General features: G+C 44.3%; 1 protein-coding gene across 3 annotated transcripts in view; it reads right to left on the reverse strand.

The window, feature by feature from the left end:
* Window positions 1-4524: 4524 nt before the first annotated feature.
* Window positions 4525-20611, reverse strand: part of EPS8L3 (EPS8 signaling adaptor L3) — a 187965-nt gene continuing 171878 nt past the window's right edge. For all 3 annotated transcript variants that reach the window (XM_073666830.1, XM_073666829.1, XM_073666831.1), the window contains 4 exons: window positions 14143-14241; window positions 8267-8355; window positions 7686-7848; window positions 4525-4735 (listed from right to left, as the gene is read on the reverse strand). In XM_073666830.1, the coding sequence (XP_073522931.1) occupies window positions 7707-7848; window positions 8267-8355; window positions 14143-14241 (330 nt within the window). In that variant the 3' untranslated portion in view covers window positions 4525-4735; window positions 7686-7706. The remainder of the gene's footprint in view (window positions 4736-7685; window positions 7849-8266; window positions 8356-14142; window positions 14242-20611) is intronic.

Below are 20611 nucleotides of genomic sequence, written 5' to 3' on the forward strand. Positions count from 1 at the left end.
CACGGCATTTAGAAGATAGTGAGAGGAGAGGCGGTCGTCCACTTACCTCTCCGACGGCCCCCTGATGTCTTCCAGGACCTGCCGTTGTTATGGCAGCCGGAGGTCACATGACCGCCTCCTGATCTGCCATATATGGTGTCCTGCAGCTGAAGTCCAGCAGGAGACAGACAGTGTAAAACTGTCAGCAAAGCTCTCATGCAATGCAATTAGTGTTGAGCGAGTATGTTCTATTAACCCTTTCGCCGAGTATGCTCGGGCCAAGCTCCGAGTATTTACAGCTGCTCGGTGATAAGGTTAAATCGCTCCCGTGTGCATGATTTGCAACTGTTTGACAGCTTTATTACATGTGAGGAATGTCTATTTCTTACACATTCTTCACATGTAATAAAGCTGTCAAACAGTTGCAAATCATGCACACGGGAGCAATTTAACCTTATCACCGAGCAGCTGTAAATACTCGGAGCTCGGCCAGAGCATACTCGGACAGAACATACTCGCTCAACCCTAAATGCAATACATGTCTATTGCATTGCATGAGAGCAGTGATTAGAAAAATAAAATTTAATGTCCCATACAGGGACTAAGTAAAAATGTAAAAAAAAGTCTAAAAAATGTTTTCAAACTGTTAAAAAAAAATCACAAAATAAATAAAAATAAATAAATAAAATATTAAACCAATAAATCCGTATATTTAGAAAAAACAAAAAAAGTACACATACTTGGTATCGCCGCGTCCGAAACAACCCGATCTATAAAACTGTCACACTAATTAACTCCTGTGCACACCGTAATAAAAATAAATAAAAAACGGAGCAAAAAACTATGCTTTTTCATCATATTGCCAAACAAAAAGTGGAAAAAAATGCGATCAAAAAGCAAAATGGAAATAAAAATGGTACCGCTGAAAACGTCATCTTGTTCTGCAAAACAAAAGCCGCCATACAGCTCCATAAGCCGAAAAATAAAAAAGTTATAGCTCTCAGAATAAAGCGATGCAAAAAAATATTTTTTCTATAAAATTGTTTTATTGTGTAAAAGCGCCAAAACATAAAAAAATACAGTAAGTGTAGTATCGCTGTAAACGTACTGACCCGAAGAATAATGCTGCCTTATCACTTTACCACACGCAGAACCTCAAAAAACAATTCCTGAATTGTTGTTTTTTGTTAATTTTATCTCCCAAAAAACGGAATAGAAAGCGATCAAAAAATGTCACGTACCCAAAAATGGTACCAATAAAAATGTCAACTCGTTCCACAAAAAACAAGCCATCACATGACTCTGTCGGCTGAAATATGGAAAAATTATAGCTCTCAAAATATGGCGATGCAAAAACTAGATTTTGCAAAAAAAGCGTCTTTTAGTGTGTGACAGCTGTCAATCATAAAAACCCGATATAAATCTGGTATCTTTGTAATCACATCGACCCGAAGAATAAAGTAATCTCATCACTTATACCGCACGAGGAATGGCGTAAAAAATAAATAACCAATTCTTCACCTGCTACTGATTTGTTTATTATGTCTCCCAAAGTAAGGCTCTGCTCACATTTATCCTGCACTCTGCGCTGAGCATTTACACCAGAGTTTCCGTGTAAATCTCTGAAATACGTGATTCAGACGGAACCCATGACGGAAGATTCCCTGTTATGAGGCAGATATAGGCCACTGTGGATGCCATCTGGCCTGTGATCCCACGGTGTCAGTTTTTTTAGGCATGCATAAAAGTGCGGTTGGCCACAGTTTTGTGCACTTCTGACAAAAAGGACACCGCTAAACAGAGGCCAGACGGAGTCCAGAGTAACTCTGCTGCCTCATTACAGTGAATGGATCCCGCAGGGGTTTCATCTGAATTACATCACTTGGAAATTTAGATGGAAACTCCGATGTAAGTGCTCAGCCTAGAGCGCCGGATAAATGTTACGTAAAATGTTCCCAATAAAAGCTTCAACTCAGTCCTCAAAAAAAGCTAGTCCCCACTCAGGTCCGTCATCTGTTAAAAATATAAGGGACTTCCAAGTTACTGGTAGCAGAAAGGCTCTGGAAAAGCGAAATGGCCCTTGCCCCCCAAAAGAAATTCAGAAAATTTTGTGCTCCCAAATCCAAATGCCTATTCTACAATAATTTGTTCTCCAATTGTCAAATAGCACTCCGTCCCCCCAGATCTCGCCGTATGGCTGAGCGGTACGATACAGGCACATATGGGGGTATTGCCACTTTTAGAAGAAATTGTGTGACACATTTCGGCACCATTTTTACCCATTGCCCTGTGTGAAAATGTAAAATCTGAGGGTAAAACATTTTTTTGTGGTAAAAATATAATTATGCTTTTTTCACTGCCCAATGGTATAAATTTAAACATTTAAAAATACTCACTACTTCCCTAGATGAATTCCTTGAGAGGTGTAGTTTACAAAATGGGATCACTTGTGGGGGTTTCTGTCAGCGACTCTTCAAATGTGACATGGTGTCTGCAACCTATCCCAGCCAACATAGCGCTCCTTTCTCTTCTGAACCCTGCCGTACACCAAAGCAGTGGTTTTCCCCCACATATGGGGTATCGGCGTACTCAGGAGAAATTGCACAACAAATTTCATGGTGCAATTTCTTCTGTTACCCTTATGATAATGCAAAATTAGGGGATGAAAACGTTTTTGTGGGAAAAATGTGAAAATTTTATTTTTACGGCTTAATATTATAAACTTCTGTGAAGCACCTGGGGGTGCAAGGTGCCCACCACACATCTAGATAAGTTCCCTAAGGGGGTCTAGTTTCCAAAATGGTGTCACTTGTGGGGGGTTTCCACTGTTTGGGCACATCAGGGGCTCCCCAAATGCAACATGGCGTCCGCTAATTATTCAAGCAAATTTTACATTCAAAAAGTCAAATGGCGCTCCTTCCCTTCCAAACCCTGCCGTGCGCCCAAACAGTGGTTTTCCTCCACATATGGGGTATCAGCGTGTTCAGGAGAAATTGCACAACAAATTTCATGGTGCAATTTGTCCTATTACCCTTATGATAATGCAAAAATAAGGGATGAAAAACGTTTTTGTGGGAAAAATGTGAAAATTTTATTTTTACAGCTCAATATTATAAACTTCTGTGAAGCACCTTGGGGTTCAAGGTGCTCACCACACATCTAGATAAGTTCCCTAAGGGGTCTAGTTTCCAAAATGGTGTCACTTGTGGGGGGTTTCCACTGTTTAGGCACATCAGGAGCTCTCCAAATGCAACATGGCGTCCATTAATTATTCAAACAAATTTTACATTCAAAAAGTCTAATGACGCTCCTTCCCTTCCGAACCCTGCAGTGCGCCCAAACAGTGGTTTTCCCTCACATATGGGTTATCATCGCGCTCTTGAGAAATTTCACTACAAATTGTGTATTCCATTTTTTCCTGTTACCCTTGTGAAAATAAAAAAATTGGGTCTAAAGTAACATTTTTGTGAAAAAAAGTTAAATGTTCATTGTTTTCTTCCACATTCCAAAAATTCCCATGAAACAACTGAAGGGTTAATAAACTTCTTGAATGTGGTTTTGAGCACCTTGAGGAGTGCAGTTTTTAGAATGGTGTCACTTTTGGGTATTTTCTGTCATAAAGGCCCCTCAAAGTCACTTCAAATAAGATGTGGTCCCTAAGAAAATGTTTTTGTAAATTTTGTTGGAAAAATGAGAAATCGCTGGTCAACTTTTAACCCTTATAGCTTCTTAACAAAAAAAAATTTTGGTTCCAAAATTGTGCGATGTAAAGTAGACATGTGGGAAATGTTATTCATTAACTATTTTGTGTGACATATCTCTCTGATTTAAGTTCATGAAAATTCAAAGTTTGAAAATTGCCAAATTTTCAAAATTTTTGCCAAATTTCCGATTTTTTCACAAATAAACGCAAGTGATATCGAAGAAATTTTGCCACTATCATGAAGTACAATATGTCACGAAAAAACAATCTCAGAATCAGGGGAATCCGTTGAAGCGTTCCAGAGTAATTGCTTCATAAAGTGATAGTGGTCAGAATTGAAAAAATTGGCCTGGTCACGAAGGCAAAAACAGGCTCTGGCGCGAAGTAGTTAAAGCAGTTGGCCACCCTTCATAGATTGTTTTATCTGGTATTTCTCATGTGGTGATGTCATGAGGGACATTTTGGAAAGGAGGCATTAGTCCTACTGGTAACTGTATTTCTAGTAGTCCAGAAAGTCATCACTCTTAGTTTCCCTCTATGATTTTCTATTATATGAACTTTAACATATGTGTAATCCTTGTTCGATCAAATAAAATTGCATTGCACCCATTCTGATGTAGTAAATAGAAAATACTGGCGGGTGGTAAGGGGGAACTTTTACCCTCTCTATTTTCCTGTCCCAACAGAGGCAGAATAGGATATCCTCCTCCTGTGTTGTTGTCAGTCAGGAGTCCGGAAAATTCAATTACTGGTAGGACTAATTCCTCCTTTCTGCTTTCATAGTGCTACAGAATAAAGCCCCTTAATGGTGTGTGGTTGTGGCATTAAGATTCCATAGAATGTTTGTTTTTTAAAGATGATTTATGCATGTTTTAGATACAAAATGATCAATTTATAATGGTTCGATATAATTTATTGGAATGAAATTGTAAACCAAAATTGACAATAAATTACATTGATCATAGATAGCTTCAGTCCAGCGAAGTCTTTATAGAGTTCCACTTAACGTCCATTAAAAATGTCAGAAAGAAACCTCTTGGGTCAAACTTGCATCTAAAGGGAACAAAAAATTAAGCACTATTAACAATGGTTCATAATAAATATAACTTATAAAGGCTTGTCATATATTCTATTATAAGTATTTTGTGTGTTCCTTGCCCCTGTTTAGTAGGTAGTTATATTAGTATATGGTACATGACTTTGTTGTACTTACCCATAGAAAATTTTGCATGTATCAGTAGTATATGAAGATATTTAATTTTTTTAATAATATATTGTATTAGATGCAAGTGACATCTTCCTCACTTTCCAGCAGGCTGTATGTCCCCTCTTCCCTACAAACTCTCTATATGTTCAGAAATGTTTTTTAGTCACTGATAAAATGTGTCTAATATAAAACAGCAAATAATTAATAGTGAAGGTAAAAGAGTAGTGGGACATTGCAGCAGTGTTTTCAGAATCTGTTTAATACTTTTCTTCATATATATTTTTTGTTTTTATATCACATTTTGCTCCCATGTATCATCCATCTTGCATACATTTTCTGTTTTTCACTGACATTTTTAAAAACATAAGGAAGTAAACTGTCTGAACTTTTTTCCATTGACATTTGGCAATAGATAGTTAAGAACAGATGGAAAACTTATAGGAACTCTGGATCAGTATGCTGTCCTGTTTTAAAAACAGACAACACATGGTTGAGAAAATTTGCATGTGGAAATGAAGCCTATTTTTGTAGGAGTGGAAAAGAAGCATTGGGATAAGACATAAGATAAGATCAGTGCTTTGTGACATCCCACCAGAAGGAGCCTGTTCACAGATGTGGTCAGTGGAAGTTCCAAAATATGTAGGATATCCACAATATTGCTGAGTAAACTACATATGATCTACTACAGCTATAGCTTTAAGTTGTGAATGGACATGAGACATCCACGTATTATATAGACAGTTATTCATCTCAATGGCTGGCTACTGCAGGTGACTTGCTTGGGGTTTGGTGGATACTACCAAATGAAACTGTTATCTATAATGAGATAATGCCTATAAAGACTATGTACACCTTTTGTCTCCGCCACTTCCTTCTCTCAGTGTTAGAGATGGCAGCAGTAAGGAGGTTGTACACACACCTCAAGCGTGGAGAAGTAGGTATCTAAAGTGCCTGGATGTGCAGAGAAATAGGCTATAGGTAAGGAGAAAATCACACAAAGATGAGATAAGCACAGAATAGAAGCTGTGCTGAAATATGAGCAGCACTCTGAACACACAGACTTCATATCAAGTCTACTGTATATTAGGGTGCAGTTGGATTGTAGGATGGTGGGACAGCAGTCCGGCGCTTCAGGGATGGAGATATATGCTGACCCACCAAAGTGGTACAAAGTATAGATACCAGTGTTCACATGAATATAAACCTTGCTTCCTGCAGATATCAGCTCATCCATTTATATATGCTAATGTGTGATATGTATAAGCTGCAATGACGTCATGTGACTACAGGAGGTCACTGTTTCCTTTCTACTCTCTGCTAAGTTTGTTTTTCAACGGAAAACAACGGAAATTGGTATCTAGAGGAGATGGCAAAGGTGGGCGAGTACAGCTGGAGGCAAGCATGAGGAGTGACAGTTGTCGGAGAAGGAGACCAGCCACAGACCCGGGTCTGTAAGAGATTTAAGGCCCTCGGCGTCATTGTAGAGCTTAACCGTGCACGCAACTACATTTTTTTGGCGCCTAAACCAAAGTCTGATCAGAGGCCTGTATATAGCTAGTCAGTTAGTTAGACAGTGTTTTTGCGCAGGCCAGAACTTTCCCCATTAACGGAGCCAGGGATCTTGTTGTTATTTAGACTTTTATTTTTTATTTTATGCTGGACTCCTGAGTATCTAGTACGGTGTGGCCGTACCTCACGTGCTATATAATTGAGTAGCTTTGAACCTTACGGACAGACTTGTTTTACATAGTAAGGTGCTTGAAAGGCACCTATGAACATTGCTATTGTAAAAGTCCCTGATCCAAAGTCCTGTTGGAGCAGCTGCTGTTAAAACGTAAATGTGTACACTAAGCGCATTGGGGAGCCGGGATATTTAGAAGTTATAAGATTGTAAACTGCTGTGTTGCACCGCGGGCAGCCCAGGCCTCGTATTCACTGAAATTGTTCCTGGTTTGAGTATTAATAGTTTTTATATTCTGCAGTACATATCGTGGGCTGCCCTGCCGTACAGCATAATAGTCTCAACTCTAGGTTGAGTGTTTGGATTTGTATACGTTGTGGGTGTAGTTTAATATAGCTCCCTCTTGATTGAGTAAAAACTTATTTTCTGGGGATAAACTGTCTGGGTCGTCTTCCTTGTGTGTGACTTTGTCGTATCCTGAGAACCCCCTCGGTACTCAGCTTACAGGATGGCAGTATAAATCGCACCGAGATCGAACCGCAATTCTCGGACTGGCTTTGGCTCTCCCCACCAGAACTTGACAGCTGCATAGAAATATATGAAGCTGTCATGCTGCAGTCGGGAGAGCTAGTCCGGGCATTGCCGTCCGATCCTGGTCTGATTTATACAGACTCCTGACTGCACCCTTACTGAAAGAAACCTTTCCACACGAGAAAACTTTGAAACTTAGAGCAAATACAAATTCTGTTTAAAATGGGACTTAAAATTATTGAAGAAATGAAGATTGCAAACTGGAACTTGTGAAATTTGATTAACTAATGGCGTTGACTAACATATGCAAATCATTTATTCCATTGCAAAGGTGTCCTTATCATTTAACATTACAATAGGGTAAAAAAAAACACTCCTAAAAACTCTGATTCACTTATTTCAAGTGGAAACACAGCTTCATGTTCTGATGATACCAAAATTGAGTCTTCCAGTCAGTGATCAATAAATTTCTTTCTTAGTAAAAAAAAATACTACCTTGGACTGTCTAAATAGAAAAAAACTGAGACCAGATGCCATTATAGTTTTATATGCACTTTAGTAAATAAAATAAATAATATGAGTACCATAAGCAACTGTTCTAATGCCTAATATAGTGAATCTCTCTCTCGAATTTCATTGAGTTGAGAATAGACACGACCACCCTCTTCAGGACAAACAGCCTTCAGGTCAGCGCGACTCAAATTCAATAGTTGATCTCCTCTTAATATCCCAAGGCATCTCACGGTGCTGTAAAAGAAGAAAGTGTTTAATTATTTATACAACTAATAAAATACATAAACTTTGACTGCAGTCACCTATGACCCCATTTCTCTTTGCCCTCAGTAAAAAAAAAAAACTAAACAAAAAAATATTTTTTTTTCTATGTACGCGTTATTGTATTGTAATTTTATATGTACCCCAAAACACAGCTAAAATTTTTTATACAATTTGTCCCACATAAAACAAAGCCTTATGTATCTACATCAGTAAAAAATTCAACGTTATGGCTTCTGCAAAGCAAAGAAAAAAAATGGCTGCTCATTAAAGTGTAACTATCATTATATAAAAGTTTTTTATACATCACAGGTGATGTGTAGTGTTGCTGATCAGTGGAGGTCCAGGTCCTGAGACTCCTACCAAAAGTACAAAACAGATGCTGACTTACATCCTTGAGAATCCTTTATCTTGTAGCCAGTCAGTCACTTCATCTGGTGTTGAGCTATGCCGCAGGGTTTCTCCACGTATTCGAACACGCTGTTACAATATAAATTTTGTATTGTAAGATTGTTTTATTATATATTTCTAAAGGTGCTTTTGACATGAAATTCTCACCAGATGTCGGTAACAATCCATCCAATCCACAAAGGCAAAGAAATCAAACCATAGTTGTCCATAAATTAAGTTATGTGTAATAATGAGAAATGACATAAGTAAATGTATTGAATACGCTTACTGAAATGTAATTAATACTTTGTACAAAAGCCTTCGTTGGTGATGACTGCTTTAAACGCCTCCTATATAGAGAAACTAGTCGCATGCATTGCTCAGGTGTGATTTTGGCCCATTCTTCCACACAAACACTCTTCAAATCCTGAAGGTTCCATGGGCTTCTTCTATGAACTGAGCTTTAGCTCATTCCATAAAATTTCTTATGGATTCAGGTCAGGTGATTGGCTGGGCCATTCTAGCAGCTTTATTTTCTTTCTCTGAAGCCAATTGAGAGTTTCATGGGCTGTGTGTTTGAGATCATGTTCTTGCTGAAATGTCCATCCTCTTTTCATCTTAATCATCCTGGTAGATGGCAGCAGATTTTTATCAAAAATATCCCGTTACCTTTGTCCATTCGTCCTTCCTTCAATTATTTGACGTTTTCCTGTATGCTGAAAAACAGCCCCGCACCATGATGTTCCCACTTCCAAACTTCACTGTTAGCATGGTGTTTTTGAGTGATATGCAGTGCCTTTTGGCCTCTAAACATGGTATGTATTATGGCATCCCAAGAGTTCAATTTTTTGTCTAATCTGACCAAACTATATTCTCCCAGTATTTTACTGGCTTATCTAAATGTGGTTGAGTAAACTTTAAAGGGACTCTGTCAGCACTGGATGACTGTTCTAACTCAGTCTCGCTGCTCGGTGCTTCACGGCGTGGCAAATCATTTAAATGCACTTTCCCACCTGCTTGTGACGCGCCCCTGGGCCTGTGTCGCGCTGCGTTGCGCTCGCGGGAGCTTACCCGGAGCCGGATCTGTTGAGGGTTGTAGTCTCGTGGCGGTGACCCGGTCCGTGCCCAGGGAGTCAAACTGAGCGGCGATGTATCAGCGGTAGATGATGGACGACTACGCCACCCGTTGAGTGCAGCTATGGAGCTGCCGCTGCAGGGCAGACCGCTGAGGCCGGTGGAAGGATGGTGCAGCGTGGATGGTATAACCCCCAACGGGAGGGGTATGGCCTCAGGGCAGCCGACGTGGATGATGGGGGTAGCAGGAACCACTCGGAGACGGTACTGTGTAGTTCAGGGTCTTTACTGGTGACAAAGATAGACCCTCCCGGAGTACTGGCTAGCGATTGGGGCCTGGTCAGTCCTTGAGCAGATGGGATCTCCCCTGGCCAGGCGGAGTTGTAGGCCTCCCAAACTAACGATACTCTTCTGGCTACCTTGCTAGAGGCGGGTATAAGTAGCCCACGTCCCTGAGTGTACCGTGTGGTGCTCACCCGTATGGCCGGTGACTCGGGCCTTCGGGATTCTGGGCCAGAGGACCTGCAATCCCCTGCCGGTCGGTTTCTGCTGCTGGATAGGAGTTAGTCCCCACAGCCTCGGACTCCGGGTCCGGTGATAACTTCTCAGTCAGGGCGAGCTCTGCAGCTGCCAGCCCCTGACTCCTTGTAACACTGCTCCCACAGAGCTCCTGTTGTTTCTTCCTATATTTGCTTCTTTTCTCTGCTTCTTCTCTACTCACTCACCCTGCCTCAGCCCTAGGTTTATATAGGGGAAGTTCTTCCCCTCCCAGGACTGGGCAGGAGGTGTGGCATGCATAGGATCCCTGACCAAGAGACCTCCCACCTGCTCTCAGACATAACATTGCTGTTACTGTGGAAACCAGACCCCTGGGGTGCCACATTCCCCCCTAGTGAAATTTAGTACTCCGGGACTAAACATATTTTTAAACATAACAAGGTATAAACAATAATAGTACAATAAGAAAAACATATAAAGATGGTCACGGCGTGTCCGCAACCGGGTGCAGTTTTTGAAGAAAAGCAAGGTGTCCATTTCACCAAAACAGGGAGACGTAACCAGGTAGGGGTCTGTCCTGCCCCGAGTCCTTAACAGTCTTTAGTCCGTCCTGGGTTACGCTCCAACTATGTACAAAGGATTCCCGGCAAATCCACCAAAGACTCCCATAAATTACTAGAAACACATAATTATTTACAGGATATGGCCGCTCTCAGTCCTCGGCCAGTGGGGATAAGGAATGGCTGCTCACAGTCCTCAGCCTGGTTTAAGATAGGGGCACATAGGGAACAATTCACTAATCCCAACGGGGACCATATTTTAATTAGCAGCAGTCCTTGTACCCTTACGGGTAACTATTTACAGCTCTTTATTCACGCTACTTCCCTTCAGTAGCTATGTCCTCTTTGTGCTCCCTCCTGAGGGTAGTCCTCAGACCCGTCCGGGTCCTCTTGGCTTTCCTCGTATTGGTAGTACTGCAGCTCCTCCTCGGTTAGCTGGGTTAGTATCTCTGCGACAGTCCTCCTCCCAGGTGGCCAGGACTTTACCCCCCTTTGGGCTGCCCCGGTTAATTGGGCCACCAGGATGCTCACTTTTTGCTCCTCTGTGAGGGGGTACACCTGGAAGAGGCTATCCAGCTTTTCTCTAAAGTCATGCAGGGTATGTGACTCCCCTGAGTACTGGGGTAGCCAGGCTGCCCCCGGGATATAGGGCATGGTGAAAGGCATGACCGCAACAGCGGTGGCGCTGGCGGGGGTTGGAGCGGTGAAGCTCTCCTCTGTATCCGACATCCTTCTCCCCCCTAGTGGACCGTGGCCTACCTTGCGATGATCCTCTTCCGTAGGCCGCGGCTCCGCAGTGGATCGTCAGGGTTGAGGACCTTCCGTCGCGCTCCTGTGACGTCGGCGTCTGCTGGGCTCCTTCCAGGACCTTACGCAACGTCCGGACGTGAGGCGGGGCTTCAGTTCTCGCGCGTTTTCGGAGTCCACGCCCCTCTTCTTCCCGCGCGGCGTCCTCAAGATGGCGTCCAATGGCGGGAAAACTCCACGGATGGCGGGAAGAAGGCCGAAGATGGCGCCGGATGGCGGGAAAACTCCACCGATGGCGGGAAGAAAGCGGAAGATGGCGCCGGATGGCGGGAATCTTCACCACAGGTAAGTTTGAACAGTCTTTTTCAGGCACGCAGTACCCGGTGGTTGCGGGCACGAGATCCTGCCGACTACGCCAAAAGTTGACGCGCCCCTGGGCCTGTGTCGCGCTGCGTTGCGCTCGCGGGAGCTTACCCGGAGCCGGATCTGTTGAGGGTTGTAGTCTCGTGGCGGTGACCCGGTCCGTGCCCAGGGAGTCAAACTGAGCGGCGATGTATCAGCGGTAGATGATGGACGACTACGCCACCCGTTGAGTGCAGCTATGGAGCTGCCGCTGCAGGGCAGACCGCTGAGGCCGGTGGAAGGATGGTGCAGCGTGGATGGTATAACCCCCAACGGGAGGGGTATGGCCTCAGGGCAGCCGACGTGGATGATGGGGGTAGCAGGAACCACTCGGAGACGGTACTGTGTAGTTCAGGGTCTTTACTGGTGACAAAGATAGACCCTCCCGGAGTACTGGCTAGCGATTGGGGCCTGGTCAGTCCTTGAGCAGATGGGATCTCCCCTGGCCAGGCGGAGTTGTAGGCCTCCCAAACTAACGATACTCTTCTGGCTACCTTGCTAGAGGCGGGTATAAGTAGCCCACGTCCCTGAGTGTACCGTGTGGTGCTCACCCATATGGCCGGTGACTCGGGCCTTCGGGATTCTGGGCCAGAGGACCTGCAATCCCCTGCCGGTCGGTTTCTGCTGCTGGATAGGAGTTAGTCCCCACAGCCTCGGACTCCGGGTCCGGTGATAACTTCTCAGTCAGGGCGAGCTCTGCAGCTGCCAGCCCCTGACTCCTTGTAACACTGCTCCCACAGAGCTCCTGTTGTTTCTTCCTATATTTGCTTCTTTTCTCTGCTTCTTCTCTACTCACTCACCCTGCCTCAGCCCTAGGTTTATATAGGGGAAGTTCTTCCCCTCCCAGGACTGGGCAGGAGGTGTGGCATGCATAGGATCCCTGACCAAGAGACCTCCCACCTGCTCTCAGACATAACATTGCTGTTACTGTGGAAACCAGACCCCTGGGGTGCCACACTTTTTTTCCCTCAATCTCCACCCTCCTCTTTGATTGACAGCTTCATAGAACCATATAATGGTGGAGACAGAGGGAAAACAAGCAGGTATGAAGGGGTATTTAAATGATTGGCTCGTCATGAAGCACCGAGCGCCTGTACAGTAATTTTGTGCTGACAGAATCCCTTAAAATGCGCTTTTTGTTCAGCAATAGAGTCTTGCATGGTGAGCGTGCATACAGGCCATGGAGGATGAGTGCATTACTTATTGTTTTCTTTGAAACAATTGTACCTGCTCCAGGTCTTTACACAGGTGGTCTTTGGTCTTGGACAACTCTTCTGATAATTCTTTTTACTCCTCTGTCTGAAATCTTGTGGGGAGCACCTGGTCGGGCGGATTTATGGTGAAATGATGTTCTTTCCACTTCCGGATTATGACTATCATGATTTGTCTTCTAAGTGTGGTGAGTGACAGCTCAGTCGTCCAATCTGAGGCTTGGGCATGCTAAGCTGTCAGTGCAGTGAGTGACAGTCCAGTCGCCTAATCTAGGCTGGGGCATGCTGGATTCCCTACAGTATCTCATTCATTGGAAGGGATACAGACCAGAGGAGAGATCCTGGGTTCCACCTGTAGATGTGAAGGCCGATTGCCTGGCCTTCTATTCTAGGTTTCCTGGGAATCCTGGGGGTCTGTTGGCTCCCCAGAAGAGGGGGTACTGTTATGATTCATCCTCTCAGTGTGGTGAGTGGCTGCTTAGCCATCCAATCTGGGGAAGAGATGTTTTGAGCTGTCAGTATTGTGATAGACAGCTCAGTTGTCCAATCTGAGGCTTGGGCGTGCTGAGCTGTCATTGTGGTGAGTGACAGTCCAGTTGCTCAATCAGGGCCAGGGCGTGCTGAGTTTCCCACAGGTGTCTCCTGTTCATAATGATTCTCAGGTTATTTAGCTGGCTGTCTGCCTCTTATCTCTGCCAGTTTTAGCTCTGCTCAGTGTGGTGTGTGTTTGCTCTGTGCTTTGAGTTCTAGTATTTTGATCCTTGTTGACTGACCTTGGATTTGCCTTTGGCCATTTATTTGCCTAGCTCCTTTGTCTTGATACGCTACCTTCTTGAAATTCTGACTCCAGACTGTGACCTGACTACGCCTTTGCCTCACCCTTCTGTTTATGACGTTCTCTCCTGACTTTTGACCTCAGACACCTTGACTTTCCCTCCTCATGGTGAGTCTGTGAGTGGTGACTAGCGTCACCACAGCTCCAACAGTGCTCAATGGAACTTTAAGTAGTTTAAAAATTCTTCTGTAACCAATGTCATCAGTATGTTTTCAGTAATGTTGCGAAGGTCTTGAGACAGCTCACTGTTTTAACCATCATGATACGTTTCTTGTGTGGCACCTTGGTAATGAGATAATGAGATCATTTTTTATTGGCCATCAGTTGAACCAGCTGATATTATTTATTGATTTCTTTGACTGTGTGGATTGGATGGGTTGTTACCAACATATGGTGAGAAATTCATTTCAATAGCAACTTTAGAAATTTATTTACGATACTTAGAAAATTGGTGATGTGTTTAATACTTGTGCATATATATATGTATATATTTATATATACTGTATATAAATACATATAAATACATTTTTTTATTAATATGTTAATCTACCTGGTTATTACTTGTATTCTCCAAAATGTTGCTTGGTACAAATCCTCTCTGCTCCTGAGTATTCTCTACCATCCACCATTGCCTGCTCTGATCTAGAACCTGAACAAAATAAAGAAAATAAAACATATTAAAAAGCAAAGATGCTTCCTCTGTGGTCTAGTACATTTTTAGTTATTTTAAAGGGAACCTGTCATGTCATTTGTCCTATCTAAACTGCCCCCATTGCGTTGTTAGTGATGCAATCTGCATACAGGTGAGTATAGATTTACTTTTCTATCACCTGTATGCCCAGAGTAGAGGTCTGATATCACCCAGGAGGGTGACAGATTCCCTTTAAGTGCATAATAAGTTTCTAACAGCATCGACTGCAAGAACTAAGTTCACCGAGTGTGTAACATATGGTAGATTTGCACAAACTTCCAGAAGGTCTTGGCTGTCAATCACAGTGCCGGGCAGAAGTGAGCAGATGAAATTAAATATTAATGAAGCACCAGCCTACTAAACCAACCTCTTAACATGATTTACATAATACAGGAATAAATGTGTTTAAAGGAAAGAAGGAGTCTAGAAACATTAAAACAAACACTGAGTATAGTTCAATGAATTTGGTACTGTGGAGACATAAGATGGACGTGTTCTAGTAACAGATGCTCTCTTGAATAGGCATGAGTGAACATTTCGGAAAAGTTTGCCGAACAAATTGATATTGGCCGAATTTATTCGCCGAATGTTCGTCGAACATTTCCGAATCCCATAGGAGTCAATGGGGGGACCAAAAAAATGCATATACAACACCTAGAAACGGGAACAAAAGCTGCCAAAGCACATCAAATTAGGTGTAGACACCAGGGAAGTGCCATCAATTGACCCAGAGTACAAGTACTATGATTATTATTACTGTGACAGCGACACTTATTCAGTTGCGCTTTACATGTCAAAAGGGGTCACCGACTGGTACAACAGGAGAGAGGACCCTGCCTGCGAGGGCGCACTGTCACGGACGTGGTTTGTGGAACCACTGTGCCACAGACCCCGGAGAGCCTGGAGGGGCGGACTAAGCGAGCACCGGACTGTTCACTAGAGCCTCTGATGGTGAGGTTAGACTTGGCTCCCGATGAACGCCAGGTGCCACAACACAGAGCAACGGACACGCAGCAGCTGGACCCAGTAGGACAGACTAAATGGTGCAGCAGGCAGAGTCTGCATCAGAGTGCAGCAGGCAGAGTCTGTATCAGAGTGCAGCAGGCAGAATCTGTATCAGAGTGCAGCAAGCAGGCAGAGTCTGCATCAGGAGTGCAGCAGGCCGATTCTGTATCAGGAGTGCAGCAGGCAAGGTCTGTATCAGGAGTGCAACAGGCAGAGTCTGTATCAGGAGTGCAGCAAGGACTGGTACGCAACCTTACACAATTTACACTGCAGAACAGCAAGGTTCCACTACAGCCAACCCAATAGATGGAGACCCAATCAGGATTCCCCACATTTAAAAAATTTATGGCAGATGCTAGCAAAGTGGCATCAATTTCACTACTGTAGAAATAGTGTAAATAAGACCCACACCTCTTCCAGTACAGCCAACCCAGGAGATGGAGACCTAACCAGGAGTGTCCACATTGCCCTAAATGAGGGCCTGACACCACCGAAGTGGCATCAATTTCACAGCTGTAGAAATAGTGTAAATAAGACCCACACCTCTTCTAGTACAGCCAACCCAGGAGATGGAGACCTAACAAGGTGTGTCCACATTGCCCTAAATGAGGGCTTAACAGCACCGATGTGGCAACAATGTCATCAGACTACAAGTAGTTTAATGCAGACCCATACCTGTCCCACTACAGCCAACCCAGGAGATGCAGACTCAATCGGAAGTGTTTACATTTAAAATAATAGGGCCTAAGACCACCATTTCCGTGGCCAACAGATTGGAGATGGTGGAGTTCAACCTCTTAGCTTTGTCATGTGTAGGATGAAACAATCTTTTATGTGACCACAACAGCGGGATTGAGAGCTGGCTGCAGTGCTGAGAGAGGGAAGAGTACGGTGAAATGGACAGACCGTGAGTGAAGTGCACGTGGAGATGTTACGGTGGATTGAGAAACGTGTGGTGTGCTCAGAGAAACAAACACAGCAGGCATGTCTGCTTCACTTACAGCTGACGGGCTGTCACTCAGCCTAACTGCAGTGGGTATACAGCTGATTCTGTCGGACACCTTCGTGCCACAACTTGGCACGGTAACAGAGGAGGAGGAAGAAGCAGCAGAGGTGTTTGATGGGGCGGCTGATGGTTGTTTATTGAAAATCAATTTAGAGTTTATCATGTTTGTGTATACGTTTGGGGAGAATAATATCTGCACCAAATGCTCAATTTCACTAGAGTATAACTATAGAAATGCATGGAGACCGAAACCTCTTCCACTACAGTCAACCCAATGGATGGAGACCCATTCAGGATCCCCCACATTTCCAAAAATTGGTGGCAGACACCAGCAAAGTGTAATCAATTTCACTACAGTAGAAATAGTGTAAATGAGACCCACATCTCTTCCAGTACAGACAACCCAAGAGATGGAGACTTAACCAGGAGTGTTCACATTGCCCTAAATGAGGGCCTAACAAACACCACCGAAGTGGCATCAATTTCACTAGAGTATGAGTATTGCAAAGGAGGCCAAAACCAGTTCCTCTACAGCCAACCCAATAGATGGAGACCCAATCATGATTCTCCACATTTATAAAAATTAGTGGCAGACACTAGCAAAGTGTAATCAATTTCACTACAGTAGAAATAGTGTAAATAAGACCCACACCTGTTCCAGTACAGCCAACCCAGGAGATGGACACCTAACCAGGAGTGTCCACATTACCCTAAATGAGGGTCTAACACCACCGAAGTGGCATCAATGTCATCAGACTGCAAGTAGTTTATCGCAGACCCAAACCTGTCCCACTACAGCCAACCCAATGGATGGAGACACAATCGGAATTCTCCACATTTCCCAAAATTAGGGCCTAAAACCTGCAGCAGCAAGAGCAGGCACAGAAGCCATATCACAGACTGCAATTTCAAGAGATCAATGCAGCACACTTAAAACGACAACATCGCCTAGTCCGTACAGTCTGCTATTGGGGTGCAAAAGTCCTTGGAGATCCATGACTTGTTCATCTTGATGAAAGTTAGGCGGTCTACACTTTCAGGGGACAGCCTGGTGAGTTTATCCGTCAAGACACTACCAGCAGCACTGAAGACACGTTCAGAGAGAACGCTGGCTGCCGGGCATGATAAAACCGCCAAGGCGTGAGAGGCAAGCTCAGGCCATTCACCCATTTTTGAAGACGACCAAAATGTAAAAGGGTCCAAACCCTCCCTGATGGTATTGATATTAAACTCTAGATACTCCTGCACCATCCTCTCCAGTCGTTCACCTCGTGTCAAACTTGTACTCTGTTGTGTTGGTGCACGAGCTGGTCTAAAAAATGTGTGAAAGGACTCCCAGAAATTGCTTCTGCCACTTACTCTGCTGCTGCTGCTAATGTTTTGGCGTTGACAAACTGACGTTTCGGAGGTTGAAAGACTACAGCTACGATGCACACTGTGTGCCTCACTGTTATCTTGGGAAAAACCTCTATTAAGGTTGCCTAAAAGCTTGTTTCGATACTCCAACATAAGCGGGTCCCTTTCCAGGGCGGGAAGCATCTGGAAAAATTGACTCTTAGAACGTGGATCTAAGAGAGTGGCAACCCAGTAGTCAGCATTATTTTGAATCCTAACGATACGGGGATCATGTTGCAGATAGTGCATCAAGAAGGCACTCATATGTCGGGCTCTTCCAGGAGGTCCAAAGCCAGGCTGTATTGTGGGCTGCGTAACATTGATGCTTGTTTCCTCCGTCCCCTCCTGCCAACCACGTTCAAACGAGAGGGGATGATTATCCTCTTCATCCTCTGACAGCTGCTCGCCCATCTCCTTTTCCTCCTCCATTAGTTCCTCGGCTCTTGCACCTTCACTAACAGTTTGCCTAGTATCACCAAACCCCCTCGATCGCTGTAATCCACCGTTACTTGGCATCCGCCTGTGTGATGACAGTCTGCAAATGTGAGACATTGGTATCCCTTCCGCATCCTCCTCTTCTTCTGGGGCAACCACCTCCTGCCGCAGGTTATTCAAAGTTTTCTCCAGCATGTATATGACCGGAATAGTGATGCTGATGATTGCACCGTCAGCGCTAACCAGTTTAGCAGCCATTTCAAAACCATGCAGAAGGGTGCAGAGGTCCTTAATCTGTTCCCACTTCGCAAACGTGATAAGTCCGTAGATTTAGACAAGGAACGGGTGATGTTGTCTGCGACATGCTGGTGTAGCGCAGGCACAGCTTTCTTAGAGAATGAATGGCAACTGGGCAACTAGTACTGGGGGACTGCGACGGCCATCAGTTTTCGGAAACCGTCTGTATCTACCAGGCAGAAAGGCTGCATTTCCGTGGCCAACAGATTGGAGATGGTGGAGTTCAACCTCTTAGCTTTGTCATGCTTAGGATGAAACAATCTTTTACCTGACCACAACTGCGGGACTAAGGGCTAGCTAAGGTGTTGAGAGAAGGCGGAGTATAGTGAACCGGAAAAACTGGCGGAGCGTGAGTGAGGTGTAGATGTTACGGTGGATTGAGAAACATGCGGTGTGCTCGGTGAAACATACACAGCAGGCGTGTCCGCTTCTGTTACAGATGACGGGCTGTCACTCAGCCTCACTGGAGCGGGTAAAGAACCGGAGTTTCTGCGATGGGAGACCTGCGTGACAATACTTAGCACGGGAACAGAGGAGGAGGAAGAAGCAGCGGATGCATTTGATGGGGCAGCTGATGGTTGTTGAGGTGCGCTGGTTCGCATTTCAGCGCGGTAAGATTCCCAGCGTAAAGAATGTTGTTTGAGCATGTGAATGTTCATACATGTAGTAGTCAAATTATTGCAGTTTTTCCATTTACTGAGTTTTTTATCGCAAAGTTTACAGATAACGTGAGTTGGCTCATCCTTTGCAGTGACAAAAAAGGCCCATACTAGGCAACCCTTGCTGCCCTGCGAGCAGCAGACCCGTGACCGCTGCTGGCCACAGCCACGTTTGTGGCTAAGGATGCAGTGCTACTCGTGCTTGCATTACTCCGTGTCTGCGCCATAGGGCGAAATGTAACCTCCTCGTCTTCCTCCTCCACCTCCTCAGATGAGCTACTCGGCTGCGTGACTCTGGGTTCACACCAAGTAGGATCTTCAACCTCGTCATCATCTAATGTGTTATCCCATTCCACGCCCTCAGAGTGACCCCTCTCCTCTTGTTGCCCTGAAAGCACAGTACAGTCCGCATGAGCCTCAGGTATCTGAGTCTCATCGGGATCACCTCCTTCTCTTGCGGTTAATGTCTGGTGACTAGGATCAGGAACCTACTTAGACCCTACTTCGTCCTGCCCCGAATCCAAGCAAAGAAAAATTTTGGGCATCGGTGCAGATGCTTTCCTCCCCTTGACTCTGTGACTGTTTGGAGTACACTTCTGATGCCCATGGTGTAGAATTGGTGAAGAGTTCTACAGACTCGCCCATCTGTGGTTCGCTACAGTCAGTTGGGCAGTTGGCCAGGTGTGACGCGAGGGGAAGCATGGGTAATTGGATTGTACTGCGTGTGATATTTAGGTGGCGGAACAAGAGGAGAGACCACTGGAAGCAAAGCTTGCCATCCACTGGAGCACCTGCTCTTTCTGGGCCTTATCAACAGGGCGTATCGCTGTGTGGCTGCCAAAGGAAGGGAGTGCAGTAGGCCGTCCACTAACATAAGTTGTCAGTTGTCTTTGGATAGGACCTGTTTGTGTTGGTTCACTAGTGCTTACACTAACATTACCACGTACACCTTGAACACCAAGTCTATTCCACCTTCCACCACACCCTCTCTTTTTCCCACTCATGTTGGTCCTGTGCAATATCTCAGCACACAGCTGAATTTCAGCGACACTAAATGACAAGGTAAGATATGGCCTGCCGTATAACGTTACTAACAGACAAAAGAAATTTGTTAGTGTGCATGAGGCCGATAGAACCTACGAGATATTCTCCAAACAATTTCAAACTGAGATGTCCCCTGCTGTATTACTTTAGGAACAGAAGAAATTGTTTATTTTGAATGTGGATGACGCCAGTATGACATAGAATATATGCTCCAAAATATTTCAAACTCAGATCTAGCCAGCTGTATCACTTTACTCAGAGCAAAAAATACTTTTGAGTTACTCTGCATAAGCTCTGCATCCAGCTGACTTTGACCGCCACTGACGTAGTGGCTGGCTTATAGCACTGTATGACTTTTGGCACAGGCAAAATAATTTTTTGGACTGGACCTAGTAAGAGAAGTTGTTTTTTTTCTGTGAAACCAGGACAAGTTCAACGCCACTAAAATAGGATCTCCCTTTTAGCAGACTGGATCAACTTTGCCACA

The sequence above is a fragment of the Phyllobates terribilis genome, unplaced genomic scaffold, assembly GCF_046119375.1.
Source record: "Phyllobates terribilis strain yellow unplaced genomic scaffold, ASM4611937v1 Scaffold_2__4_contigs__length_985480577, whole genome shotgun sequence".
Lineage (NCBI taxonomy): Eukaryota > Metazoa > Chordata > Amphibia > Anura > Dendrobatidae > Phyllobates > Phyllobates terribilis.